Source organism: Convolutriloba macropyga, chromosome 8 (genome assembly GCF_964194025.1).
Source record: "Convolutriloba macropyga chromosome 8, txConMacr16.3, whole genome shotgun sequence".
Classification (NCBI taxonomy): Eukaryota; Metazoa; Xenacoelomorpha; order Acoela; family Convolutidae; genus Convolutriloba; species Convolutriloba macropyga.
This window is the reverse complement of record NC_134475.1, coordinates 25,320,376-25,346,498: the sequence shown is the minus strand read 5'-3', so window position 1 is coordinate 25,346,498 and position 26,123 is coordinate 25,320,376. Positions and strand designations below refer to the sequence as shown.

The following is a 26,123-nucleotide window of genomic DNA, read 5'->3' as shown; positions in this document are numbered from 1 at the left end:
CTTTTATTCGAGCAACGCAATTCCCTAGAATTGTCAGACTGTCTTGTCTTCTTTTTACCTTTGTTTCTGAATTTTTCTTTCAAATTTTCTGAATGCCTTCCCCTAAATGAATTCATTTTTGCGTCATTTCCGATTCTGCGTGTTAATAGCTTTTTAGGTCTTCTGTGTGCTTAGGTTTTGATCTTATGTGATATAACTCAGTCAATGAAATAGCTTTTGCTTTTTAAAATTTAAGTTTGTTTTGAATTAGTTTAATGTCATGGGAATTCACGTTTGCAAAAAATGTCTCTGATAAAAACGTCGTTTCCCTGTAGTAAATTTCAACGATCCTTGTTATAATATTGCTGAATGTTTTTGCTTAATTTTACAAACGGAAATGATAACTGATTTAAACTTGTATCTCTTTCTATCATATTATACGACATGCAAGTCTATTTATTAGCTAATCCAAGTCTCCTGGCTATTTGAACATTTATCCCATTATAGTTTTTGTTTCGCTTACAAGAAGAACGACTAAAAACGTGTCCTTATATTAGTTGTTGCAGCTTTAATGTCTCCGATGTGATTCAAATCGAATTTAGTTAGACAGACTTTTTCCAGATTTGAAAAAGTAGTTTTTAATAGAGTATACGGCTATTTAAAAACTAGGAATTCTCTCAGGGTATCCATTTGGTTTTCGCGACAAGCATAGAACCATTGATGCACTCGTAGAACTCACCGAAAAAATTCCTCATTCTGGAAAAAAAAACGCTATCAATTCGTTATTTTTGGACTTGAAGAAAGCTTTCGATACTGCTAAAAATAACTTGAAAGATATGGTATCAGGGGGAAGTGCTTAATGTGGTTTGAATCGTATTTAACAAATAGGAAACAAAGAGTTTTAAACAATTTGTCATCTTATTGGGAATTTTCAAACTGCGGTGTACCACAAGGTTCAATTCTGGGTCCTCTACTCTTTCTAATTTATATTAACGATCTCCCTCAAAATAGTAATCTTAATGTCCTGCTGTTTGCTGATGTCACTAATATTACATCCATAGGAAACAGCTCTGCAGAAAGTAGTCTCGAACTTGCGACGATAAATAACTGGTTGAAATCAGATAAACTGGTACTTAATCTTAAGTACCAAATATCTGATGGTTGAAATCAGATAACTGGTACTTAAACTGGTACTTAAGGGGGAAATGCTTAATGTGGTTTGAATCGTATTTAACAAATAGGAAACAAAGAGTTTTAAACAATGTGTCATCTGATTGGGAATTTTCTTACTGCGGGGTACCACAAAGTTCAATTCTGGGTCCTCTACTCTTTCTAATTTATATTAACGATCTCCCTCAAAATAGTTATCTTAATGTCCTGCTGTTTGCTGATGTCACTAATATTACATCCATAGGAAACAGCTCTGCAGGAAGTAGTCTCGAACTTGCGAAGATAAATAACTGGTTGAAATCAGATAAAACGGTACTTAATCTTGAAAAAACTATTTTAATGAAAATGCTGGTTGCTGGTTCCAGAATTGACGCAAGTGAATATCTCTTTGATGATCAAAATGTCCAAACTCACTCTATGTGCAAGTAACTTGGTGTGAGAATTGATGCAAAGCTTTCCTTTATTACCTATATTGAGCATGTGAAGAAAAAATTAAGCAAGCAATGTGGGATTTTATTCAAAATGAGACATTTTGTTCCTAGACTTTAATTTATGAGCTTTTATTCGAGCAACGCAATTCCCTAGAATTGTCAGACTGTCTTGTCTTCTTTTTACCTTTGTTTCTGAATTTTTCTTTCAAATTTTCTGAATGCCTTCCCCTAAATGAATTCATTTTTGCGTCATTTCCGATTCTGCGTGTTAATAGCTTTTTAGGTCTTTTGTGTGCTTAGGTTTTGATCTTATGTGATATAACTCAGTCAATGAAATAGCTTTTGCTTTTTAAAATTTAAGTTTGTTTTGAATTAGTTTAATGTCATGGGAATTCACGTTTGCAAAAAATGTCTCTGATAAAAACGTCGTTTCCCTGTAGTAAATTTCAACGAGCCTTGTTATAATATTGCTGAATGTTTTTGCTTAATTTTACAAACGGAAATGATAACTTATTTAAACTTGTATCTCTTTCTATCATATTATACGACATGCAAGTCTATTTATTAGCTAATCCAAGTCTCCTGGCTATTTGAACATTTATCCCATTATAGTTTTTGTTTCGCTTACAAGAAGAACGACTAAAAATGTGTCCTTATATTAGTTGTTGCAGCTTTAATGTCTCCGATGTGATTCAAATCGAATTTAGTTAGACAGACTTTTTCCAGATTTGAAAAAGTAGTTTTTAATAGAGTATACGGCTATTTAAAAACTAGGAATTCTCTCAGGGTATCCATTTGGTTTTCGCGACAAGCATAGAACCATTGATGCACTCGTAGAACTCACCGAAAAAATTCCTCATTCTGGAAAAAAAACGCTATCAATTCGTTATTTTTGGACTTGAAGAAAGCTTTCGATACTGCTAAAAATAACTTGAAAGATATGGTATCAGGGGGAAGTGCTTAATGTGGTTTGAATCGTATTTAACAAATAGGAAACAAAGAGTTTTAAACAATGTGTCATCTGATTGGGAATTTTCACACTGCGGGGTACCACAAGGTTCAGTTCTGGGTCCTCTACTCTTTCTAATTTATATTAACGATCTCCCTCAAAATAGTAATCTTAATGTCCTGCTGTTGGCTGATGTCACTAATATTACATCCATAGGAAACAGCTCTGCAGAAAGTAGTCTCGAACTTGCGAAGATAAATAACTGGTTGAAATCAGATAAACCGGCACTTAATCTTGTAAAAACTATTTTAATGAAAATGCTGGTTGCTGGTTCCAGAATTGACGCAAGTGAATATATCTTTGATGATCAAAATGTCCAAACTCACTCTATGTGCAAGTAACTTGGTGTGAGAATTGATGCAAAGCTTTCCTTTATTACCTATATTGAGCATGTAAAGAAAAAATTAAGCAAGCAATGTGGAATTTTATCAAAAATGAGACATTTTTGTTCCTAGATTGCAACTTATTAGCTAACTTTAGCAACGTAATTCACTTTATTCACTATGGCGTTCTTGTATATGGTTGCTACAGCTACTCTTCTTTACTACCATTGTTTATGTTGCAGAAAGAAGTGTTAAAGTTTATATCCTTTCGACGAAAATCAGACAGTTGCAGTGATTTGCTTCTTAAAAATGGATTTCTCTCAGTCTACGAGCTACATATTTACGAGCTCCTTAAATTTGTTCTTAAATCTGTTGGCAATTTTCATTCTGATGGTTATTGTAACGAAATGTTTCAATTTAATTAAAAAAGGAAGAATACGAGGCAATTCGAGCTAAGATTACCCAATATACCTTGCTGCAAGAGAAAAAACTTGAGAAATTTTCTATCAGATATCGTGCTGCTAAACTGTATAACAAGCTCAGGGATTTAAGCCTTCTATCTCGAAACGTAGAAAAAAGTAGAAAAAAGTGATGAATTAAAAAATATGTACCATAAGTTAAAGGATTCTTATCTTATCAACAACCAAGAGCTAGTAAATTATCCGTTTAAAATGTTTTAAAATTGAAAATGTTGAAATGTTTCTGAGTTAAATTCGGGGCTTGCTGCAATAGAGAATCAGCAGGATTCCGTGCAAGTCCACTTGTGTCATGATAAATATATCTAATAGCTGTATATATATTCAACCTTGTCCAAGAAATATTTTTTTAGTTAATGCAAACAGTTATCCGTTTGGGACAGTTTTTTTGTTGTTTTTGTTAATTTTTGAGTCCAAAAGCTATAATCTGATTTTGTTTGCAGAACTTGTATTTTTGGGTTACTTTTCTCGGGTTGTTTCCTGAAGATTTTCCGGCTGTTTTTGTACTGATCTGTTAAAACATTTTTTATGATTTTTGATATCAAACGAGTGTTGACTCGAGAATGAGGGCATTTTGCTTCAGGGGGCTCACACGAAGTTTGTAGCGATTATATTAGTCAGGTTGCCATTTTATGCGATTTTTCGCTTGATCGATTTTCCGTCTGATCCTTTTTACTTTTTGCCCTCAAAAACGCGCGGAGGCCATTCAGTGACTGAGCAGCTCTCTGATAGCCTTACTCCTTACTAGTCTCTAAGACAATTTCATTGTGTTAAGTGAGGTTTTCAATCTTAAACTCAACCCCAACACTCCCCGCCCACTCTTCACCTAGCTATTTGATCCCGACCCCCTCTCGTGCAGCCCTTCCAACCTTTTACCCCCACAACCCCTGCAGCTGGCCCGACGTTTGAGAGAATTTGGCCCAGCGATTGACAAGCGTTTACGGCAATTTATGAGTAAACTGCTGAATCGTTCTTTTGCTGTTGTTTTCGTTTTGAAAGGCTTTCTGAAAATTGCGTGATTGTGTTGAGTGACGTGTATTGTTTAAATTCGATTTTCTGATGACTGTAGTCCAGGTGAACCAATCAGATCGTAGTTTGTTGTACAGCTTCAATCAAATTCATTTGTCATTCGTTAATAACTTTGAAATGACGCCATACTACGCAAGTATAGAATGAAGTGTGTCATTTCAGATTAATTGTTTGTACAGTTCACTGCCATTACTTTTCGCTGAAACTTTGGATGTTAAATTGTAGTTCTCAATCTGAAGCATCACATTTTGCAAAAACGTTGGGTGTCTCCATTCCAAATCACTTGTATCTTTAACTATGGTCGAAGAAGTGCGGTATGCTACCGCGTTTTCTGACTTCGTTCTTGTATGTTGCTGCTTCTATGCGATATACAACGTGAGCAGTGCGTCATGGTTTGCGTCAATAAGCTTTACGGTAATTGCCCTTGCGGCCAGTCTGGGAGTGCTTCGATTCTCGACGGGAGGCTATAAAATGTACCACGAGAAGCTCTCTAACATTGGTGCTTCGCTGGCAATGCCATTGATTTTGACCGCAGTGTTGAGGCATTTCTCTCTCCCCGAAATATATCAAGCGGTGTTAGTGGTGGTAGCCATGGTCCTATCGATTCGTGGAAAGCGATCGGAAGGTTGCGGTGATGCTCATTTTGAAATGAAAGTATCGATGGTTGTTAACTTTTCAAGGTAATCTAGCTTTTCCGAAGCGTCGTTATCAAGATTAATCTTTCCAAGAAAAATTTGTGAGCCAGCTAGAATGGCATTTTTATGTATGAACGCATAGTAAGTTTAATAATAGAGAGTTGCTGTAAGTTTAATAAGAGACTTTTACTTTTGGCCTTTTAGCGAAAAGACGTTTTTAAAGTTTTTTTGTCAGCATGCGACAATAAGCATGTTATAAAAGTTTTCCAGTATAAAAGTGCCTTGATAAGTGTGCGTGCAAGTGCTGATACCGTTTCATGCCAATTAACGCAATGCCATTTTATCCAACCTGCCATTTTACCTAATGCCAACTTACCCAATGCGAACTTAACCAGCTTAATTATATGGCCATTTATAATCCCATGTTCGGTTGTGATAGTTTCATATCAACTCCCATGGGCCATTTAATTATATAGTCGGCTAAATACTCGTTCTGGTAATTTTTACAATAGGGTAAATTAAAGTTGGCATTATGTAAAATGGCATGTTGGGCATAATGGCATTGGGTAAAATGGCATTGGATAAAATAGAATTGGGTAAATTGTGCTGACACCGCTGATACCGTGAGCATCACTGCCAATCAAAGGCGAAATGCTCGCGGGGTTCTGTATTCTATGCCTGATCGGAATCAGTGTTGCGTATCGACACCAGTTACTGGGATGTGCTTGCGCGCTATACGTCATATCAGCTGTCATTCTCAACTTCAAAACTGTAATGGGAGTTGTCTCTACCACCGATATATTCCACTACTTGATATCAATCGCTATCATACTGTTCAGCTTTGTTCTCAATGAAACTCTGTAACTCTTTCAAGAAATTTGGATACTTTTTCGAATGTATTCTCCAATTCAATCTAGTTGTCTTATTTTTCTTCTAGTGCTTGAGATACCACCAATAATTATGCTTTACTTAAACTAAATCTTGGCCGTGATGAATATTTCCTCTGGAACGCAGTTGGAGACATTACTGTATTCGTGTTTGGATTTTTATGGATCTGGCTCATAACTGACTTTTTCCCTTAATTTTTATTTTCGCCTTATGTAACTTGCACTTTCATTCAGATTTTAAGTAAGCTGCTGAACTCAGTTGGATGCAGTATAGTGCTAAATGACAAAGAAAAACTTCTTTTTGAAATTTTGTTATTTTTATGGGTCTATAATAAGCCCTAACATCAGCTTTTGATTTATCCAGAACTAAAGAAGGCTAAAGTCGACACGCTGAAGCCTGCTCGAATACAATCAATCACACGCTTGTCATGCGAGAGCAATTCGCCGCGATCATTGGGTTGTTGGTATTTTATCCCGGTCTAACCATATTTAACAAAAGAAAAAAATGAACCTTTAGCTGAAGCAAAAACGCACGTTAGTTAGGCCGCTGAGGCGAGTGATTTCGAGCTACCGAAGAACATGTTTAGGAGCCACTGAATATAACGATTGGGTGCTCCAGATACGCAGCTTTGAAGTCCCCCTTTGATGCAGAATTTTGTCTATGCAATTCGTCGAAAGATATGAGATGTTGGTCATTAACTTTGTTTGGAAAGTCTGGTAATCTGAATATCAGGTTTTTAATTGCTCTCGAGTTCTAATGCGATATTTTTTCTGACCAATTTTTCACCTGACGCTTTTAACTTTTTGTCCTCAGAAACGGGATAAACAGCTAAAGGCTGGAGGGCATCAAGTGGCTGAGCCTTCTAGTCTCTAAGTATGCGCTTCATCGAAACTGTTTTGAGGAGACATAATTTCATGCTGTGAAGTGTGTTTCTTAATATTGAGTTTGATCACCTTCCCTCAGTCACTCACGCCCTTTCACACCTCCACCACTTTCGTTCACCTGTTGATTTGGAGCCACCTCGTCCAGCTTTCGGAACCCAAACCCCGCTTGTATGATCACCCCTGCGACACCCACTCTGCTCGCCAACCCCAAATGCTACTATCCCTAAATCCCAGCTGTGTACTAAAGCCAACTGCTCGCCGTTCTTTTGAGGACAAATAGTCGGTTATATTATTCATCATGCTCTTTACATGCTGCTAGCTTTTTACTTGTTCCCATTTGGTAGTTTCTGCTTTATGTGTTAATTTTCTTTAGTCTTAGTAAGATCCACTCTGCCACCCCCTCCCAGTCACCCCTCAACTAAACCTACCACCCCTTGACTACCCTGTCCATCCTGCAACCGGGCTATTTGGACCCCTCTAGTCCAGCTCTCCACAACCCTACCCCTCAGCACTTGACACCCCCATCGCTTGACCCCTCTCACTCCGCTCACACCCCGCCCCTAATGCTACCATCCGTATGCCCCAGCTGGCTACTACCCAAGGCAACAGCTGGGCAGTCGTTTCAGAGCAGTTCGCCCGACGTTAGTCGGTTGTGTTTTTGTTACTCGATATTGAGTTCTGGACTCTGGGTGTTCATAATTTTGTCGTCCTGGTAGTCACTGGTTGAACGCAGGCAGTATTACAATTTCCTTTTGCATTATTTGGGATCTCGCAACTTGAAGAGAAGTTTTTAATAAAGGCTTGATTGGTTTTTTTCAGAGAAAATGATTGGTAAACCAGATCATTAAAAATAACGTCAGTTTATTTCGTTAAGTGAGTACGCTTTGGCTGGGGTCTAAGTGAATTTTAACTTCGAGTAGACTGCAGAGCTCTGGCTATGTTTTTTTTGAGATTTGATGACGTTTTCATGATTGGTCAAAATGGAGTATTGAGTCACGCTAAAGCAGGAAGCGGGGCCTAAAACCTAGTGGTTTTGAGGCATGAAAGCTTTTATTTCTAGTCTTTAAATAGTGAGAAAATGATATTCGAAGCAAAATTCACTTTCGATTGTGACTTTTTAATTAACGTGCTGCATTTTGGATTCTGTTTTTATTGTTTTTCGATTGTTCTCAGCTGTTTATCATAATTTTTTTTATCAAATCTTGTTCACTTCTAGCTCGTTTTATATTTTTCAATGGAAGTGTTTTTAAATTTTTGTCCAGGACTTGTCCTGCTATGTTTAATTGCTCTCAAACGAAGTCCACTCCACTGTTCATTCTGAGTAAACTTTTAGGTATTTTTGATTCAGTATGCCGACATCGCGCTTGTTCGTAGTTGCGATTCTTTTGTTCTTTTTGCTTTGTACTTCAGGATTATAACTGTGATTTGTCTGTGTTCGATTACTCATTTCGTAGTCTTTGTTCATTGTGTTGCAAAAATTATGATTCTTGATTCTATATGTTGCCAGTTTTAGATATTCTTCGTTAGATTTTTTTCTGGAGGACCCATGAGGTCTATCTTATTTTCGATTATTTAAGTGATGATTAGTCTGGACCAATGAACTATGATTACTAACTTAATTCTGAGTAAACTTTTAGGTAACTTTGATGTTTTATTCCTATATTGCGCTGGTTCGTACTTACGATTTCCTGTTTTATTAATCTATCTTGCTTTCTACTTCAGGGTTAAAACGTTGATTTGTCTGTGTTCGGTTACTCATTTCGTATTATTTGTTGATTATGTTACAAATCCTATGATTCTGTATGTTGCCACTTTTAGAGGTTCTTCGTTAGATTTTTTTTTGGAGGACCCATGGGGTCTGTCTTCTTGATTACTTAAATGATGATTAGTCTGGACCAATGAAATTTGATTTCTAATTTAATTCTGAGTGAACTTTTAGGCAACTTTGATGCAGTTTTCGGACATAGCGCTTGTTGGTAACTGCGATTCTTTTGTTTTTTTTGCTTTGTACTTCAGGATTATACCTGTGATTTGTCTGTGTTCTTTTACTCATTTCGTAGTAAATGTTCACTGTGTTACAAAATTTATGATTCTTGATTCTATATGTTGCCAGTTTTAGAGGTTCTTCGTTAGATTTATTTTCTGGAGGACCCATGAGGCCTATCTTATTTTAGATTTTTTAAATGATGATTAGTCTGGACCATTGAAATATGATTACTAACTTAATTCTGAGTAAACTTTTAGGTAACTTTGATGTTTTATTCCTATATTGCGCTGGTTCGTACTTGCGATTTCCTGTTTTATTAATATATCTTGCTTTCTACTTCAGGGTTAAAACGTTGATTTGTCTGTGTTCGATTACTCATTTCCTATTATTTGTTGATTGTTACAAATCCTATGATTCTGTATGTTGCCACTTTTAGAGGTTTTTCGTTAGATTTTTTTCTGGAGGACCCATGGGGTCTGTCTTCTTGATTACTTAAATGATGTTTAGTCTGGACCAATGAAATTTGATTTCTATTTTAATTCTGAGTGAACTTTTAGGCAACTTTGATGCAGTTTTCGGACATAGCGCTTGTTGGTAACTGCGATTCTTTTGTTTTTTTTTGCTTTGTACTTCAGGATTATAACTGTGATTTGTCTGTGTTCGATTACTCATTTCGTAGTCTTTGTTCATTGTGTTGCAAAAATTATGATTCTTGATTCTATATGTTGCCAGTTTTAGATATTCTTCGTTAGATTTTTTTCTGGAGGACCCATGAGGTCTATCTTATTTTCGATTATTGAAGTGATGATTAGTCTGGACCAATGAACTATGATTACTAACTTAATTCTGAGTAAACTTTTAGGTAACTTTGATGTTTTATTCCTATATTGCGCTGGTTCGTACTTACGATTTCCTGTTTTATTAATCTATCTTGCTTTCTACTTCAGGGTTAAAACGTTGATTTGTCTGTGTTCGGTTACTCATTTCGTATTATTTGTTGATTATGTTACAAATCCTATGATTCTGTATGTTGCCACTTTTAGAGGTTCTTCGTTAGATTTTTTTTTGGAGGACCCATGGGGTCTGTCTTCTTGATTACTTAAATGATGATTAGTCTGGACCAATGAAATTTGATTTCTAATTTAATTCTGAGTGAACTTTTAGGCAACTTTGATGCAGTTTTCGGACATAGCGCTTGTTGGTAACTGCGATTCTTTTGTTTTTTTTGCTTTGTACTTCAGGATTATACCTGTGATTTGTCTGTGTTCTTTTACTCATTTCGTAGTAAATGTTCACTGTGTTACAAAATTTATGATTCTTGATTCTATATGTTGCCAGTTTTAGAGGTTCTTCGTTAGATTTATTTTCTGGAGGACCCATGAGGCCTATCTTATTTTAGATTTTTTAAATGATGATTTGTCTGGACCAATGAAATTTGATTACTAACTTAATTCTGAGTAAACTTGTAGGTAACTTTAATGCTTTTTTCCTATGTTGCGCTGGTTCGTACTTGCGATTTTCTTTTTTATTTATCTATCTTGCTTTTTATTTCAGGTTTATAACTTTGATTTGTCTTTGATCGATTACTCATTTCGTAGTACTTGTTGATTTTGTTACAAACTTTTGATTCTTAATGTTGCCGCTTTTAGAGGTTCTTCGTTAGATTTATTTTCTGGAGGACCCATGGGGTCTATCTTCTTGATCACTTAAATGATGATTAGTCTGGACCAATGAAACTTGATTTCTAATTTATTTCTGAGTAAATTTTTAGGTAACCTTGATGCAGTATTCTTACATAGCGCTTGTTCCTAGTTGCAATTTTTTAATCTATATTGCTTTGTACATCAGGATTATAACTTTGTTTTGTCTGTGTTCGATGACTCACCTCGTAGTGTTTGTTCATTGTGTTAAAAAATTTATCATTGTATGTTGCCACTTTTAGAGGTTCTTTGTTAGATATCTGTTCCATAAGACCTTTGGGGTCTACCTCCTTTTTGATTATTTAAATAATGAATAATCTGGACCAATAAAGTTTGATTTCGAATTTAATTCTGTGTAAACTTTCAGTTAATTATTATGCAGTGTTCGTAGTTGCGATTCTTTTCTATTTTTTTTTGCTTTTTACTTCAGGATTATAACTTTGATTTGTCTGTGTTCGATTACTCTTTTCGTAGTACTTGTTGATTATGTAACGAATCTTATGATTCTGTATGTTGCCACTTTTAGAGGTTCTTCGTTAGATTTATTTTCTGGAGGACCCATGGGGTCTATCTTTTTGATTACTTAAATGATGATTAGTCTGGACCAATGAAATATGATTTCTAATTTAATTCTGAGTAAACTTCTAGGCAACTTTGATGCAGTTTTCGGACATAGCGCTTGTTGGTGGCTGCGATTTTTTTCTTTTTTGCTTTGTACTTCAGGATTATACCTGTGATTTGTCTGTGTTCTTTTACTCATTTCGTAGTATTTGTTCACTGTGTTACAAAATTTATGATTCTTGATTCCATATGTTGCCAGTTTTAGAGGTTCTTCGTTAGATTTATTTTCTGGAGGACCCATGAGGCCTATCTTATTTTCGATTATTTAAATGATGATTTGTCTGGACCAATGAAATTTGATTACTAACTTAATTCTAAGTAAACTTGTAGGTAACTTTAATGCTTTTTTCCTATATTGCGCTGGTTCGTACTTGCGATTTTCTTTTTTATTTATCTATCTTGCGTTTTATTTCAGGATTATAACTTTGATTTGTCTTTGATCGATTACTCATTTCGTAGTACTTGTTGATTGTGTTACAAACTTTTGATTCTTAATGTTGCCACTTTTAGGGGTTCTTCGTTAGATTTATTTTCTGGAGGACCCATGGGGCCTATCTTGTTGATTACTTAAATGATGGTTAGTCTGGACCAATGAAACATGATTTCTAATTTATTTCTTGGTAAACTTTATTGTAAATTTGATGCAGTATGCCGACATCGCACATGTTCATAGTTGCGATTCTTTTAAGCTTTTGTGCTTTGTACTTCAGTCTTATAACTTTGATATGTCTGTGTTCGATTACTCATTTCGTAGTATTTTTTCATTGTGTTACAAAAATTATGATTCCTGATTCTGTGTTGCCAGTTTTAGAGGCTCTTCGTTAGATTTATTTTCTGGAGGACCCATTAGTTCTATCTTATTTTCGATTTTTTAAATGATGATTAGTCTGGACCAATGAAATATGATTACTAACTTAATTCTGAGTAAACTTTTAGGTAAATTTGATGTTTTATTCCTATATTGCGCTGGTTCGTACTCGCGATTTTCTTTTTTTTTAATCTATCGTGCTTTCTACTTCAGGATCATAACTTTGATTTGTCTGTATTCGATTACTCTCTTCGTAGTACTTGTTGATTGTGTTACAAAGCTTATGATTCTGTATGTTACCACTTTTAGATTCTTCGTTAGATTTAAGTTTGGGAGGACTCATGGGCTCCATCTTTTTGATTATTTAAATGATGATTAGTCTGGACCAATGAAATTTGATTAACTTATTTCTGAGTAAACCTTCAGTTAATTATGATGCAGTTTTCCTACATAGCGCTTGTTTGTAGTTGAGATTTTCTTTATGTATCTTGCTTTGTATTTCAGGATTATAACTTCGATTTGCCTGTGTTCGATTACTCACTTCGTAGTTTTTGTTCATTTTGTTACAACATTTATGATTCCGTTTGTTGCCACTCTTAGAGGTTGTTCGTTAGATTTATTTTCTGGAGGATCCATGGGGTCTATCTTCTTGATTACTTAAATGATGATTAGTCTGGACCAATGAAACATGATTTCTAATTTATTTCTGAGTAAACTTTAATGTAACTTTGATGCAGTATGCCGACATCGCGCATGTTCATAGTTGCGATTCTTTTATGCTTTTTTGCTTTTGTACTTCAGTCTTATAACTTTGATATGTCTGTGTTCGATTACTCATTTCGTAGTATTTTTTCATTGTGTTACAAAAATTATGATTCCTGATTCTATGCGTTGCCAGTTTTAGAGGTTCTTCGTTAGATTTATTTTCTGGATGACACATTAGTTCTATCTTATTTTCGATTTTTTAAATGATGATTAGTCTGGACCAATGAAATATGATTACTAACTTAATTCTGAGTAAACTTTTAGGTAACTTTGATGTTTTATTCCTATATTGCGCTGGTTCGTACTCGCGATTTTGTTTTTTATTAATCTATCGTGCTTTCTACTTCAGGATCATAACTTTGATTTGTCTGTGTTCGATTACTCTTCGTAGTACTTGTTGATTGTGTTACAAAAATTATGATTCTGTATGTTGCCACTTTTAGATTCTTCGTTAGATTTAATTTTGGGAGGACTCATGGGCTCCATCTTTTTGATTATTTAAATGATGATTTGTCTGGACCAATGAGATTTGATTACTAACTTAATTCTGAGTAAACCTTCAGTTAATTATGATGCAGTTTTCCTACATAGCGCTTGTTTGTAGTTGCGATTTTCTTTATCTATCTTGCTTTGTATTTCAGGATTATAACTTCGATTTGCCTGTGTTCGATTACTCACTTCGTAGTTTTTGTTCATTTTGTTTCAACATTTATGATTCCGTTTGTTGCCACTCTTAGAGGTTGTTCGTTAGATTTATTTTCTGGAGGATCCATGGGGTCTATGTTCTTGATTACTTAAATGATAATTAGTCTGGAACAAAGAAACATGATTTCTAATTTATTTCTGAGTAAACTTTAATGTAACTTTGATGCAGTATGTCGACATCGCGCATGTTCATAGTTGCGATTCTTTTATGCTTTTTTGCTTTGTACTTCAGTCTTATAACTTTGATATGTCTGTGTTCGATTACTCATTTCGTAGTATTTTTTCATTGTTACAAAAATTATGATTCCTAATTCTATGCGTTGCCACTCTTAGAGGTTGTTCGTTAGATTTATTTTCTGGAGGATCCATGGGGTCTATCTTCTTGATTACTTAAATGATGATTAGTCTGGACCAATGAAACATGATTTCTAATTTATTTCTGAGTAAACTTTAATGTAACTTTGATGCAGTATGCCGACATCGCGCATGTTCATAGTTGCGATTCTTTTATGCTTTTTTGCTTTGTACTTCAGTCTTATAACTTTGATATGTCTGTGTTCGATTACTCATTTCGTAGTATTTTTTCATTGTGTTACAAAAATTATGATTCCTGATTCTATGTGTTGCCAGTTTTAGAGGTTCTTCGTTAGATTTATTTTCTGGAGGACACATTAGTTCTATCTTATTTTCGATTTTTTAAATGATGATTAGTCTGGACCAATGAAATATGACTATTAACTTAATTCTGAGTAAACTTGTAGGTAACTTTAATGCTTTTTTCCTATATTGCGCTGGTTCGTACTTGCGATTTTCTTTTTTATTTATCTATCTTGCTTTTTATTTCAGGATTATAACTTTGATTTGTCTTTGTTCGATTACTCATTTCGTAGTACTTGTTGATTGTGTTCCAAACTTTTGATTCTGTATGTTGCCATTTTTAGGGGTTCTTCGTTAGATTTATTTTCTGGAGGACCTATGGGGTCTATCTTGTTGATTACTTAAATGATGATTAGTCTGGACCAATGAAACATGATTTCTAATTTATTTCTGGGTAAACTTTAATAAAACTTTGATGCAGTATGCCGACATCGCGCATGTTCATAGTTGCGATTCTTTTATGCTTTTGTGCTTTGTACTTCAGTCTTATAACCTTGATATGTCTGTGTTCGATTACTCATTTCGTAGTATTTTTTCATTGTGTTACAAAAATTATGATTCCTGATTCTATGTGTTGCCGGTTTTAGAGGTTCTTCGTTAGATTTATTTTCTGAAGGACCCATTAGTTCTATCTTATTTTCGATTTTTTAAATGATGATTAGTCTGGACCAATGAAATATGATTACTAACTTAATTCTGAGTAAACTTTTAGGTAACTTTGATGTTTTATTCCTTTATTGCGCTGGTTCGTACTCGCGATTTTGTTTTTTATTAATCTATCGTGCTTTCTACTTCAGGATCATAACTTTGATTTGTCTGTATTCGATTACTCTTTTCGTAGTACTTGTTGATTGTGTTACAAAACTTATGATTCTGTATGTTACCACTTTTAGATTCTTCGTTAGATTTAAATTTGGGGAGGACTCATGGGCTCCATCTTTTTGATTATTTAAATGATGATTAGTCTGGACCAATGAAATTTGATTACTAACTTAAATCTGAGTAAACCTTCAGTTAATTATGATGCAGTTTTCCTACATAGCGCTTGTTTGTAGTTGAGATTTTCTTTATCTATCTTGGTTTGTATTTCAGGATTATAACTTCGATTTGCCTGTGTTCGATTACTCACTTTGTAGTTTTTGTTCATTTTGTTACAACATTTATGATTCCGTTTGTTGCCACTCTTAGAGGTTGTTCGTTAGATTTATTTTCTGGAGGATCCATGGGGTCTATCTTCTTGATTACTTAAATGATGATTAGTCTGGACCAATGAAACATGATTTCTAATTTATTTCTGAGTAAACTTTAATATAACTTTGATGCAGTATACCGACATCGCGCATGTTCATAGTTGCGATTCTTTTATGCTTTTTTGCTTTGTACTTCAGTCTTATAACTTTGATATGTCTGTGTTCGATTACTCATTTCGTAGTATTTTTTCATTGTGTTACAAAAATTATGATTCCTGATTCTATGTGTTGCCGGTTTTAGAGGTTCTTCGTTAGATTTATTTTCTGAAGGACCCATTAGTTCTATCTTATTTTCGATTTTTTAAATGATGATTAGTCTGGACCAATGAAATATGATTACTAACTTAATTCTGAGTAATTTTTTAGGTAACTTTGATGTTTTATTCCTATATTGCGCTGGTTCGTACTCGCAATTTTCTTTTTTATTAATCTATCGTGCTTTCTACTTCAGGATCATAACTTTGATTTGTCTGTATTCGATTACTCTTTTCGTAGTACTTGTTGATTGTGTTACAAAACTTATGATTCTGTATGTTACCACTTTTAGATTCTTCGTTAGATTTAAATTTGGGAGGACTCATGGGCTCCATCTTTTTGATTATTTAAATGATGATTAGTCTGGACCAATGAAATTTGATTACTAACTTAATTCTGAGTAAACCTTCAGTTAATTGTGATGCAGTTTTCCTACATAGCGCTTGTTTGTAGTTGCGATTTTCTTTATCTATCTTGCTTTGTATTTCAGGATTATAACTTCGATTTGCCTGTGTTCGATTACTCATTTCGTAGTTTTTGTTCATTTTGTTACAACATTTATGATTCCGTTTGTTGCCACTCTTAGAGGTTGTTCGTTAGATTTATTTTCTGGAGGATCCATGGGGTCTATCTTCTTGACTACTTAAATGATGATTAGTCTGGACCAATGAAACATGATTTCTAATTTATTTCTGAGTAAACTTTAACGTAACTTTGATGCATTCTGAGTAAACTTTTAGGTAACTTTGATGTTTTATTCCTATATTGCGCTGGTTCGTACTCGCGATTTTCTTTTTTAATCTATCGTGCTTTCTACTTCAGGATCATAACGTTGATTTGTCTGTGTTCGATTACTCATTTCGTAGTATTTGTTGACTCTGTTACAAATCTTATGATTCTGTATGTTGCCACTTTTAGAGGTTCTTCGTTAGATTTTTTTTTCTGGAGGACCCATGGGGTCTGTCTTCTTGATTACTTAAATGATGATTAGTCTGGACCAATGAAATTTGATTTCTAATTGAATTCTGAGTAAACTTTTAGGTAACTTAAATGCATTATCCCTACATTGCGCTTGTTCGTACTTGCGATTTTCTTTTTTAATTTTTGCGTTGTACTTCAAGATTATAACTTTGATTTGACTGTGTTCGATTACTCATTTTGTAGTACTTGTTGATTGTGTTACATAACTTATGATTCTGTATGTTGCCACTTTTAGAGATTCTTCGTTAGATTTAAGTTGAGAGGACTCATGGGCTCCATCTTCTTTTCGATTATTTAAATGATGATTACTCTGGACCAATGAAATTTGATTACTAACTTAATTTTGAGTAAACCCTCAGTTAATTATGATGCAGTTTTCCTACATAGCGCTTGTTTGTAGTTGCGATTTTCTTCATCTATCTTGCTTTGTATTTCAGGATTATAACTTCGATTTGCCTGTTTTCGATGACTCACTTCGTAGTTTTTGTTCATTTTGTTACAACATTTATGATTCTGTATGTTGCCACTCTTAGAGGTTCTTCGTTAGATTTATTTTCTGTGGGATCCATGGGTTCTATCTTCTTGATTACTTAGATGATGATTAGTCTGGACCAATGAAACATGATTTCTAATTTGTTTCTGAGTAAACTTTTAGGTAACCTTGATGCAGTTTTCCTACTTAGCGCTTGTTCGTAGTTGCGATTCTTTTGTATTTTTTTGCTTTGTACTTCAGGATTATAACTGTGATTTGTCTGTGTTCGATTACTCATTTCGTAGTATTTGTTCATTATGATACAAAAATTATGATTCTTGATTCTATATGTTTCCAGTTTTAGAGGTTCTTCGTTAGATTTATTTTCTTGAGGACCCATGAGGTCTACCTTATTTTGGATTTTTTAAATGATGATTAGTCTGGACCAATGAAATATCATTACTAACTTAATTCTCAATAAACTTTTAGGTAACTTTGATGCAGATTTCTTAAATTGCGCTGGTTCGTACTTGCGATTTTCTTTTTTATTAATCTATCTTGCTTTTTACTTCATGATTATAACTTTGATTTGTCTGTGTTCGATTACTTATTTCGTAGTACTTGTTTATTGTGTTACAAAAATTAGGATGCTTGATTCTTTTGTGTTTCCAGTTTTAGAGGTTCTTCGTTAGATTCAATTTCTTGAAGACCCATGAGGTCTATCTTATTTTCGATTATTTAAATGATGATTAGTCTGGACCAATGAAATATGATGACTAGCTTGTTTGTAGTTGCGATTTTCTTTATCTATCTTGCTTTGTATTTCAGGATTATAACTTCGATTTGCCTGTGTTCGATGACTCACTTCGTAGTATTTGTTCATTTTGTTACAACATTTATGATTCTGTATGATGCCACTTTTAGAGGTTCTTCGTTAAATTTTTTTTCTGGAGGACCCATGAAGTCTATCTTCTTGATTACTTAAATGATGATTAGTCTGGACCAATGAAATATGACTTCTAATTTATTTCTGAGTAAGCCTTTAGGTAACCTTGATGCAGTATTCCTACATAGCGCTTGTTCGTAGTTGCGATTGTTTTGTTCTTTTCTGCTTCGTACTTCAGGATTATAACTGTGATTTGTCTGTGTTCGATTACTCATTTCGTAGTATTTGTTCATTGTGTTACAAAAATTATGATGCTTGATTCTTTTGTGTCTCCAGTTTTAGAGGTTCTTCGTTAGATTCAATTTCTTGAAGACCCATGAGGTCTATCTTATTTTCGATTATTTAAATGATGATTAGTCTGGACCAATGAAATATGATTACTAACTTAATTCTGAGTAAACTTTTAGGTAACTTTGATGCGATGCAGAGTTCCTACATTGCGCTGGTTCGTACATGCGATTTTGTTTTTGATTAATCTATCTTGCTTTTTACTTCAGGATTATAACTTTGATTTGTCTGTGTTCGATTACTCATTTCGCAGTACTTGTTGATTGTGTTACAAAACATATGATTCTGTATGTTGCCACTTTTAGAGATTCTTCGTTAGATTTATTTTCTGGAGGACCCATGGGGTCTATCTTCTTGATTACTTAAATGATGATTGGTCTGGACCAATGCAATATGATTTATAATTGAATTTTGAGTAAACTTTTAGGCAACTTGATGCAGTATTCGTACATAGCGCTTGTTCGTAGCTGCGATTCTTTTGTTCTTTTTTGCTTTGTACTTCAGGATTATACCTGTGTTTTGTCTGTGTTCGATTACTCATTTCGTAGTGTTTAAATTCGGGAGGACGCGGGCTCTATCTTCTTTTTGATTATTTAAATGATGATTAGTCTGGACCAATAAATTATAATTACTAATTAAATTCTAAACCTTCATTGACTTATGTTGCATTATTCCTACATAGCGCTTGTCTGTAGTTGCGAGTTTCTTTATATATCTTGCTTTGTATTTCTAGATTATAACTTCGATTTGCCTGTGTTCGATTACTCACTTCGTAGTATTTGTTCATTTTTTTACAACATTTCTGGTTCTGTATGTTGCCACTTTTAGAGATTAGATTTTTTTTGGAGGACCTATGAGGTCTATCTTTTTGATTTACTGAATCTTGATTAGTTTGGATCAATGAGTTATGATTTTTGATTTAATTTTGAGTAAAACTTTGGGTAAGTTTGATTCAGTATCCCTACATTGCGCTTGTTCGTACTTGCAATTCTCTTTTATTCAATTTTGCTTCGTACTTCAAGGTTATAACTTTGATTTGTCTGTGTTCGATTACTCATTTTGTAGTACTTGTTGATTTCGTTACAAAACTTATGATTCTGTATGTTGCCCTTTTTTAGAGATTCTTCGTTAGATTTTTTTCTGGAGGACCCTTGGGGTCTATCTTCTTGATTACTTAAATGATGATTTGTCTGGACCTATGATTTCTAATTTAATTCTGAGTAAACTTTTAGGTAACTTTGATGCAGTATTCCTACATTGCACTTGCTCGTACTTGCGATTTTTTTTTATTCTCTATTACTGTGTACTTCAGGATTATAACTGTGATTTGTCTGTGTTCGATTACTCATTTCGTAGTATTTGTTCATTGTGTTACAAAAATTATGATGCTTGATTCTTTTGTGTTTCCAGTTTTAGAGGTTCTTTGTTAGATTCAATTTCTTGAAGACCCATGAGGTCTATCTTATTTTCGATTATTTAAATGATGATTAGTCTGGACCAATGAAATATGATTACTAACTTAATTCTGAGTAAACTTTTAGGTAACTTTGATGCGATGCAGAGTTCCTACATTGCGCTGGTTCGTACATGCGATTTTGTTTTTGATTAATCTATCTTGCTTTTTACTTCAGGATTATAACTTTGATTTGTCTGTGTTCGATTACTCATTTCGTAGTACTTGTTGATTGTGTTACAAAACATATGATTCTGTATGTTGCCACTTTTAGAGATTCTTCGTTAGATTTATTTTCTGGAGGACCCATGGGGTCTATCTTCTTGATTACTTAAATGATGATTAGTCTGGACCAATGCAATATGATTTATAATTGAATTTTGAGTAAACTTTTAGGCAACTTGATGCAGTATTCGTACATAGCGCTTGTTCGTAGCTGCGATTCTTTTGTTCTTTTTTGCTTTGTACTTCAGGATTATACCTGTGTTTTGTCTGTGTTCGATTACTCATTTCGTAGTGTTTAAATTCGGGAGGACGCGGGCTCTATCTTCTTTTTGATTATTTAAATGATGATTTGTCTGGACCAATAAATTATAATTACTAATTTAATTCTAAACCTTCATTGACTTATGATGCATTATTCCTACATAGCGCTTGTCTGTAGTTGCGAGTTTCTTTATATATCTTGCTTTGTATTTCTAGATTATAACTTCGATTTGCCTGTGTTCGATTACTCACTTCGTAGTATTTGTTCATTTTTTTTACAACATTTCTGGTTCTGTATGTTGCCACTTTTAGAGATTAGATTTTTTTTGGAGGACCTATGAGGTCTATCTTTTTGATTTACTGAATCTTGATTAGTTTGGATCAATGAGTTATGATTTTTGATTTAATTTTGAGTAAAACTTTGGGTAAGTTTGATTCAGTATCCCTACATTGCGCTTGTTCGTACTTGCAATTCTCTTTTATTCATTTTTGCTTCGTATTTCAAGGTTATAACTTTGATTTGTCTGTGTTCGATTACTCATTTTGTAGTACTTGTTGATTTCGTTACAAAACTTATGATTCTGTATGTTGCCCTTTTTTAGAGATTCTTCGTTAGATTTATTTTCTGGAGGACCCTTGGGGTCTATCTTCTTGATTACTTAAATGATGATTTGTCTGGACCAATGAAATATGATTTCTAATTTAATTCTGAGTAAACTTTTAGGCAACTTTGATGCAGTATTCGTACATAGCGCTTGTTCGTAGTTGCGATTTTCTTTATCTACCTTGCTTTGTATTTCAGGATTTTAACTTCGATTTGCCTGTGTTCGATGACTCACTTCGTAGTATTTTTTCATTTTTTATAACATTTATGGTTCTGTATGTTGCCACTTTTAGAGATTAGATTTATATTCTGGAAGACCTATGAGGTGACTTTTTAAAATTAATTAATTGATAATTAGTCTGGGCCAATGAATTATGATTTTTAATTAAATTCTGAGTAAACTTTCAGGTAATTTTGATCCCCCCGATTATTTTGCTTTGAACTTCAGGGTTATAAGTATGATTATTCTGTGCTCGATGCTTCATTTCGTAATATAATTTAATTTTTTGTTACAAAAATTTCGTGTTACGACTTTTAGAGGTTCTTTGTTAAATATCTGTTCCGTAAGACCTTTGGCGTCTTTCTGCTTTTTGATTAATTAAATGATTATTCTGGACCAATGAAATGTGTTTTCTAATTTAATTCTGATTAAACTTTTTGATAAGTTTGATGCAGTATTCCTACATTGCGCTTGTTCGTTTCTCCGATTTTCTTTTATTCTTTTTTGCTATAAACTTCGGGGTTTTAACTTTGCTATATCTGTGTTCGATTACTCATTTCGTAGTATTTGTTCATTGTGTTACAAAGTTTTTGATTCTAAATGTTGCCACTCTTAAAGGTTCTTTGTTAGATTTCTTTACTGGGTGCCCTATGAGGTCTCTCTTCTTTTCGATTAAATGAATGATGATTAGTTTGGACCAATAAGTTATGATTTCTAATTTAATTCTGGGTAAAATTTTTGGTAGCTTTGATGCAGTATTCCTACATAGCGCTTGCTCGTAATTGAGATTTTCTTTTTTTAAATCTATCGTGCTTTCTACTTCAGGATTATAACTCTGATTTGTCTGTGTTCGATTACTCACTTCGTAGTATTTGTTCATTTTTTACAACATTTCTGGTTCTGTATGTTGCCACTTTTAGAGAATAGATTTTTTTCTGGAGGACCTATGAGGTCTATCTTTTTGATTTACTGAATCTTGATTAGTTTGGATCAATGAATTATGATTTTTGATTTAATTTTGAGTAAAATTTTGGGTAAAATTGATTCAGTATACCTACATTGCGCTTGTTCGTACTTGCAATTTTCTTTTATTCATTTTTGCTTCGTACTTCAAGATTATAACTTTGATTTGTCTGTGTTCGATTACTCATTTTGTAGTACTTGTTGATTGCGTTACAAAACTTATGATTCTGTATGTTGCCCTTTTTTAGAGATTCTTCGTTAGATTTATTTTCTGGAGGACCCTTGGGGTCTATCTTCTTGATTACTTAAATGATGATTTGTCTGGACCAATGAAATATGATTTCTAATTTAATTCTGAGTAAACTTTTAGGCAACTTTGATGCAGTATTCGTACATAGCGCTTGTTCGTAGTTGCGATTTTCTTTATCTACCTTGCTTTGTATTTCAGGATTTTAACTTCGATTTGCCTGTGATCGATGACTCACTTCGTAGTATTTTTTCATTTTTTTATAACATTTATGGTTCTGTATGTTGCCACTTTTAGAGATTAGATTTATATTCTGGAAGACCTATGAGGTGACTTTTTAAAATTAATTAATTGATAATTAGTCTGGGCCAATGAATTATGATTTCTAATTAAATTCTGAGTAAACTTTCAGGTAATTTTGATCCCCCCGATTATTTTGCTTTGAACTTCAGGGTTATAAGTATGATTATTCTGTGCTCGATGCTTCATTTCGTAATATAATTTAATTTTTTGTTACAAAAATTTCGTGTTACGACTTTTAGAGGTTCTTTGTTAAATATCTGTTCCGTAAGACCTTTGGCGTCTATCTGCTTTTTGATTAATTAAATGATGATTCTGGACCAATGAAATATGTTTTCTAATTTAATTCTGATTAAACTTTTTGGTAACTTTGATGCAGTATTCCTACATTGCGATTGTTCGTTTTTGCGATTTTCTTTTATTGTTTTTTGCTATGTACTTCGGGGTTTTAATTTTGCTATATCTGTGTTCGATTACTCATTTCGTAGTATTTGTTCATTGTGTTACAAAGTTTTTGATTCTAAATGTTGCCACTCTTAAAGGTTCTTTGTTAGATTTCTTTACTGGGTGCCCTATGAGGTCTCTCTTCTTTTCGATTAAATGAATGATGATTAGTTTGGACCAATAAGTTATGATTTCTAATTTAATTCTGGGTAAAATTTTTGGTAGCTTTGATGCAGTATTCCTACATAGCGCTTGCTCGTAATTGAGATTTTCTTTTTTTAAATCTATCGTGCTTTCTACTTCAGGATTATAACTCTGATTTGTCTGTGTTCGATTACTCACTTCGTAGTATTTGTTCATTTTTTACAACATTTCTGGTTCTGTATGTTGCCACTTTTAGAGAATAGATTTTTTTCTGGAGGACCTATGAGGTCTATCTTTTTGATTTACTGAATCTTGATTAGTTTGGATCAATGAATTATGATTTTTGATTTAATTTTGAGTAAAATTTTGGGTAAAATTGATTCAGTATACCTACATTGCGCTTGTTCGTACTTGCAATTTTCTTTTATTCATTTTTGCTTCGTACTTCAAGATTATAACTTTGATTTGTCTGTGTTCGATTACTCATTTTGTAGTACTTGTTGATTGCGTTACAAAACTTATGATTCTGTATGTTGCCCTTTTTTAGAGATTCTTCGTTAGATTTATTTTCTGGAGGACCCTTGGGGTCTATCTTCTTGATTACTTAAATGATGATTTGTCTGGACCAATGAAATATGATTTCTAATTTAATTCTGAGTAAACTTTTAGGCAACTTTGATGCAGTATTCGTACATAGCGCTTGTTCGTAGTTGCGATTTTCTTTATCTACCTTGCTTTGTATTTCAGGATTTTAACTTCGATTTGCCTGTGATCGATGACTCACTTCGTAGTATTTTTTCATTTTTTTATAACATTTATGGTTCTGTATGTTGCCACTTTTAGAGATTAGATTTATATTCTGGAAGACCTATGAGGTGACTTTTTAAAATTAATTAATTGATAATTAGTCTGGGCCAATGAATTATGATTTCTAATTAAATTCTGAGTAAACTTTCAGGTAATTTTGATCCCCCCGATTATTTTGCTTTGAACTTCAGGGTTATAAGTATGATTATTCTGTGCTCGATGCTTCATTTCGTAATATAATTTAATTTTTTGTTACAAAAATTTCGTGTTACGACTTTTAGAGGTTCTTTGTTAAATATCTGTTCCGTAAGACCTTTGGCGTCTATCTGCTTTTTGATTAATTAAATGATGATTCTGGACCAATGAAATATGTTTTCTAATTTAATTCTGATTAAACTTTTTGGTAACTTTGATGCAGTATTCCTACATTGCGATTGTTCGTTTTTGCGATTTTCTTTTATTGTTTTTTGCTATGTACTTCGGGGTTTTAATTTTGCTATATCTGTGTTCGATTACTCATTTCGTAGTATTTGTTCCTTGTGTTACAAAGTTTTTGATTCTAAATGTTGCCACTCTTAAAGGTTCTTTGTTAGATTTCTTTACTGGGTGCCCTATGAGGTCTCTCTTCTTTTCGATTAAATCAATGATGATTAGTTTGGACCAATAAGTTGTGATTTCTAATTTAATTCTGGATAAAATTTTTGGTAACTTTGATGCAGTATTCCTACATAGCGCTTGCTCGTAATTGAGATTTTCTTTTTTTAAATATATCTTGCTTTACTTCAGGATTATAACTCTGATTTGTCTGTGTTCGATTACTCACTTCGTAGTATTTGTTCATTTTTTTACAACATTTCTGGTTCTGTATGTTGCCACTTTTAGAGATTCTTCGTTAGATTTAAGTTCGGGAGAACCCATGGGGTCTATCTTCTTGATTATTTAAATGATGATTAGTCTGGACCAATGAAATATTAATTTAATTGTAAACCTTCAGTTAATTATGATGCAGTATTCCTACATAGTGCTTGTTCGTAGTTCCCATTTTCTTTTGTTCTTTTTTGCTTTGTACTTCAGGATTATAACTTTGATTTGTCTGTGTTCGATTACTCGTTTCGTAGTTATTGTTCATTGTGTTAAAAACATTTATTCTTGCTTGTTGCCAGTTTAAGAGATTCTTCGTTAGATTTATTTTCTCGGGGACCCATGAGGTCTATCGTATTTTTTATTTTTTAAATGATGATTAGTCTGGACCAATGAAATATAATTACTAATTTAATTCTGAGTATACTTTTAGGTAACTTTATTGCAGTATCCCTACCTTGCGCTTGTTCGTACTTGCGATTTTCTTTTGGTTCTTTTTTGCTTTGTACTTCAAGATTATTACTTTGATTTGTCTGTGTTCGAAGACTCACCTCGTAGTATTTGTTCATTGTGTTACAAAATTTGTGCTTCTGTATGTTGCCACTTTTAGAGGTTCTTCGTTAGATTTATATTCTGGAAGACCTATGAGGTCTCTTTTTTGATTAATTAAATGCTGATTATTCTGGACCATTGAATTATGCTTTCCAATTTTGTGTAAACTTTGAGGTAATTTTGATGCAGTCTTTCTACATTGCGCTTTTTCGTACTTGCGATTTTCTTTTATTCTTTTTTGCTTTGTACTTCAGGGTCATAGCTGTGATTTGACTGTTCGATTACTCACCTCGTAGTATTTGTTCATTGCGTTTCAAATTTTATGGTTGTATGTTGCCACTTTTAGAGGTTCTTCTTTAAGTTTCTGGAGGATCCATGAGGTCTATCTTCTTTTTGAATATTTAAATGATGATTAGTCTGGACCAATTAAATATGACTACTAAAATAATTCTGAGGAAACTTTCAGTTAATTATGATGCAGTATTCCTAAATAGCGCTTGTTCGTAGTTGCGATTTTTTAATCTATATTGCTTTGTACTTCAGGATCACAACTTTGATTTGTCTGTGTTGGAATACTCAATTCGTAGTATTTGTTCATTTTGTTACCGAACTTAATGATTCTGTATGTTGCCACTTTTAGAGGTCCTTCGTTAGTTTTTTTCTGGAGAACTCTTGGGTTCTATCTTTTTTTCTGATTATTTAAATGATGATTAGTCTGGACCAATGAAATATGATTATTTAAGTAATTCTCAGTAAACTTTCAGTTAATTACGATGTGTTATT

The 26,123-nt window shown here is 33.5% G+C and overlaps 4 protein-coding genes across 4 annotated transcripts in view; all 4 read left to right on the top strand.

The window, feature by feature from the left end:
• The window catches only part of LOC142344625 (trafficking protein particle complex subunit 2-like), a 580,178-nt gene that overhangs the window by 129,555 nt on the left and 424,500 nt on the right, over window positions 1-26,123 (top strand). The gene's annotated exons all lie outside the window — the stretch shown is intronic.
• Window positions 1-26,123, top strand: part of LOC142344623 (ubiquitin carboxyl-terminal hydrolase 5-like) — a 385,171-nt gene that overhangs the window by 129,550 nt on the left and 229,498 nt on the right. The gene's annotated exons all lie outside the window — the stretch shown is intronic.
• The window catches only part of LOC142344994 (uncharacterized), a 148,346-nt gene that overhangs the window by 80,579 nt on the left and 41,644 nt on the right, over window positions 1-26,123 (top strand). The gene's annotated exons all lie outside the window — the stretch shown is intronic.
• On the top strand, window positions 4,486-5,977 carry LOC142344036 (uncharacterized). The gene is made up of 2 exons (XM_075395498.1): window positions 4,486-5,042; window positions 5,699-5,977. The coding sequence occupies exons 1-2, from the start codon at window positions 4,715-4,717 to the stop codon at window positions 5,914-5,916; spliced, it is 546 nt and encodes a 181-aa protein (XP_075251613.1). The 5' UTR covers window positions 4,486-4,714; the 3' UTR covers window positions 5,917-5,977.

Bases quoted from the DNA above. Each gene is read 5' to 3' on its own strand.
- LOC142344036 (XM_075395498.1), top strand. From the start codon at position 4,715: ATGGTCGAAGAAGTGCGGTATGCTACCGCGTTTTCTGACTTCGTTCTT. The intron at 5,043-5,698 runs GTTGCGGTGATG...TGCCAATCAAAG, and splicing joins TCGTGGAAAGCGATCGGAAG to GCGAAATGCTCGCGGGGTTC.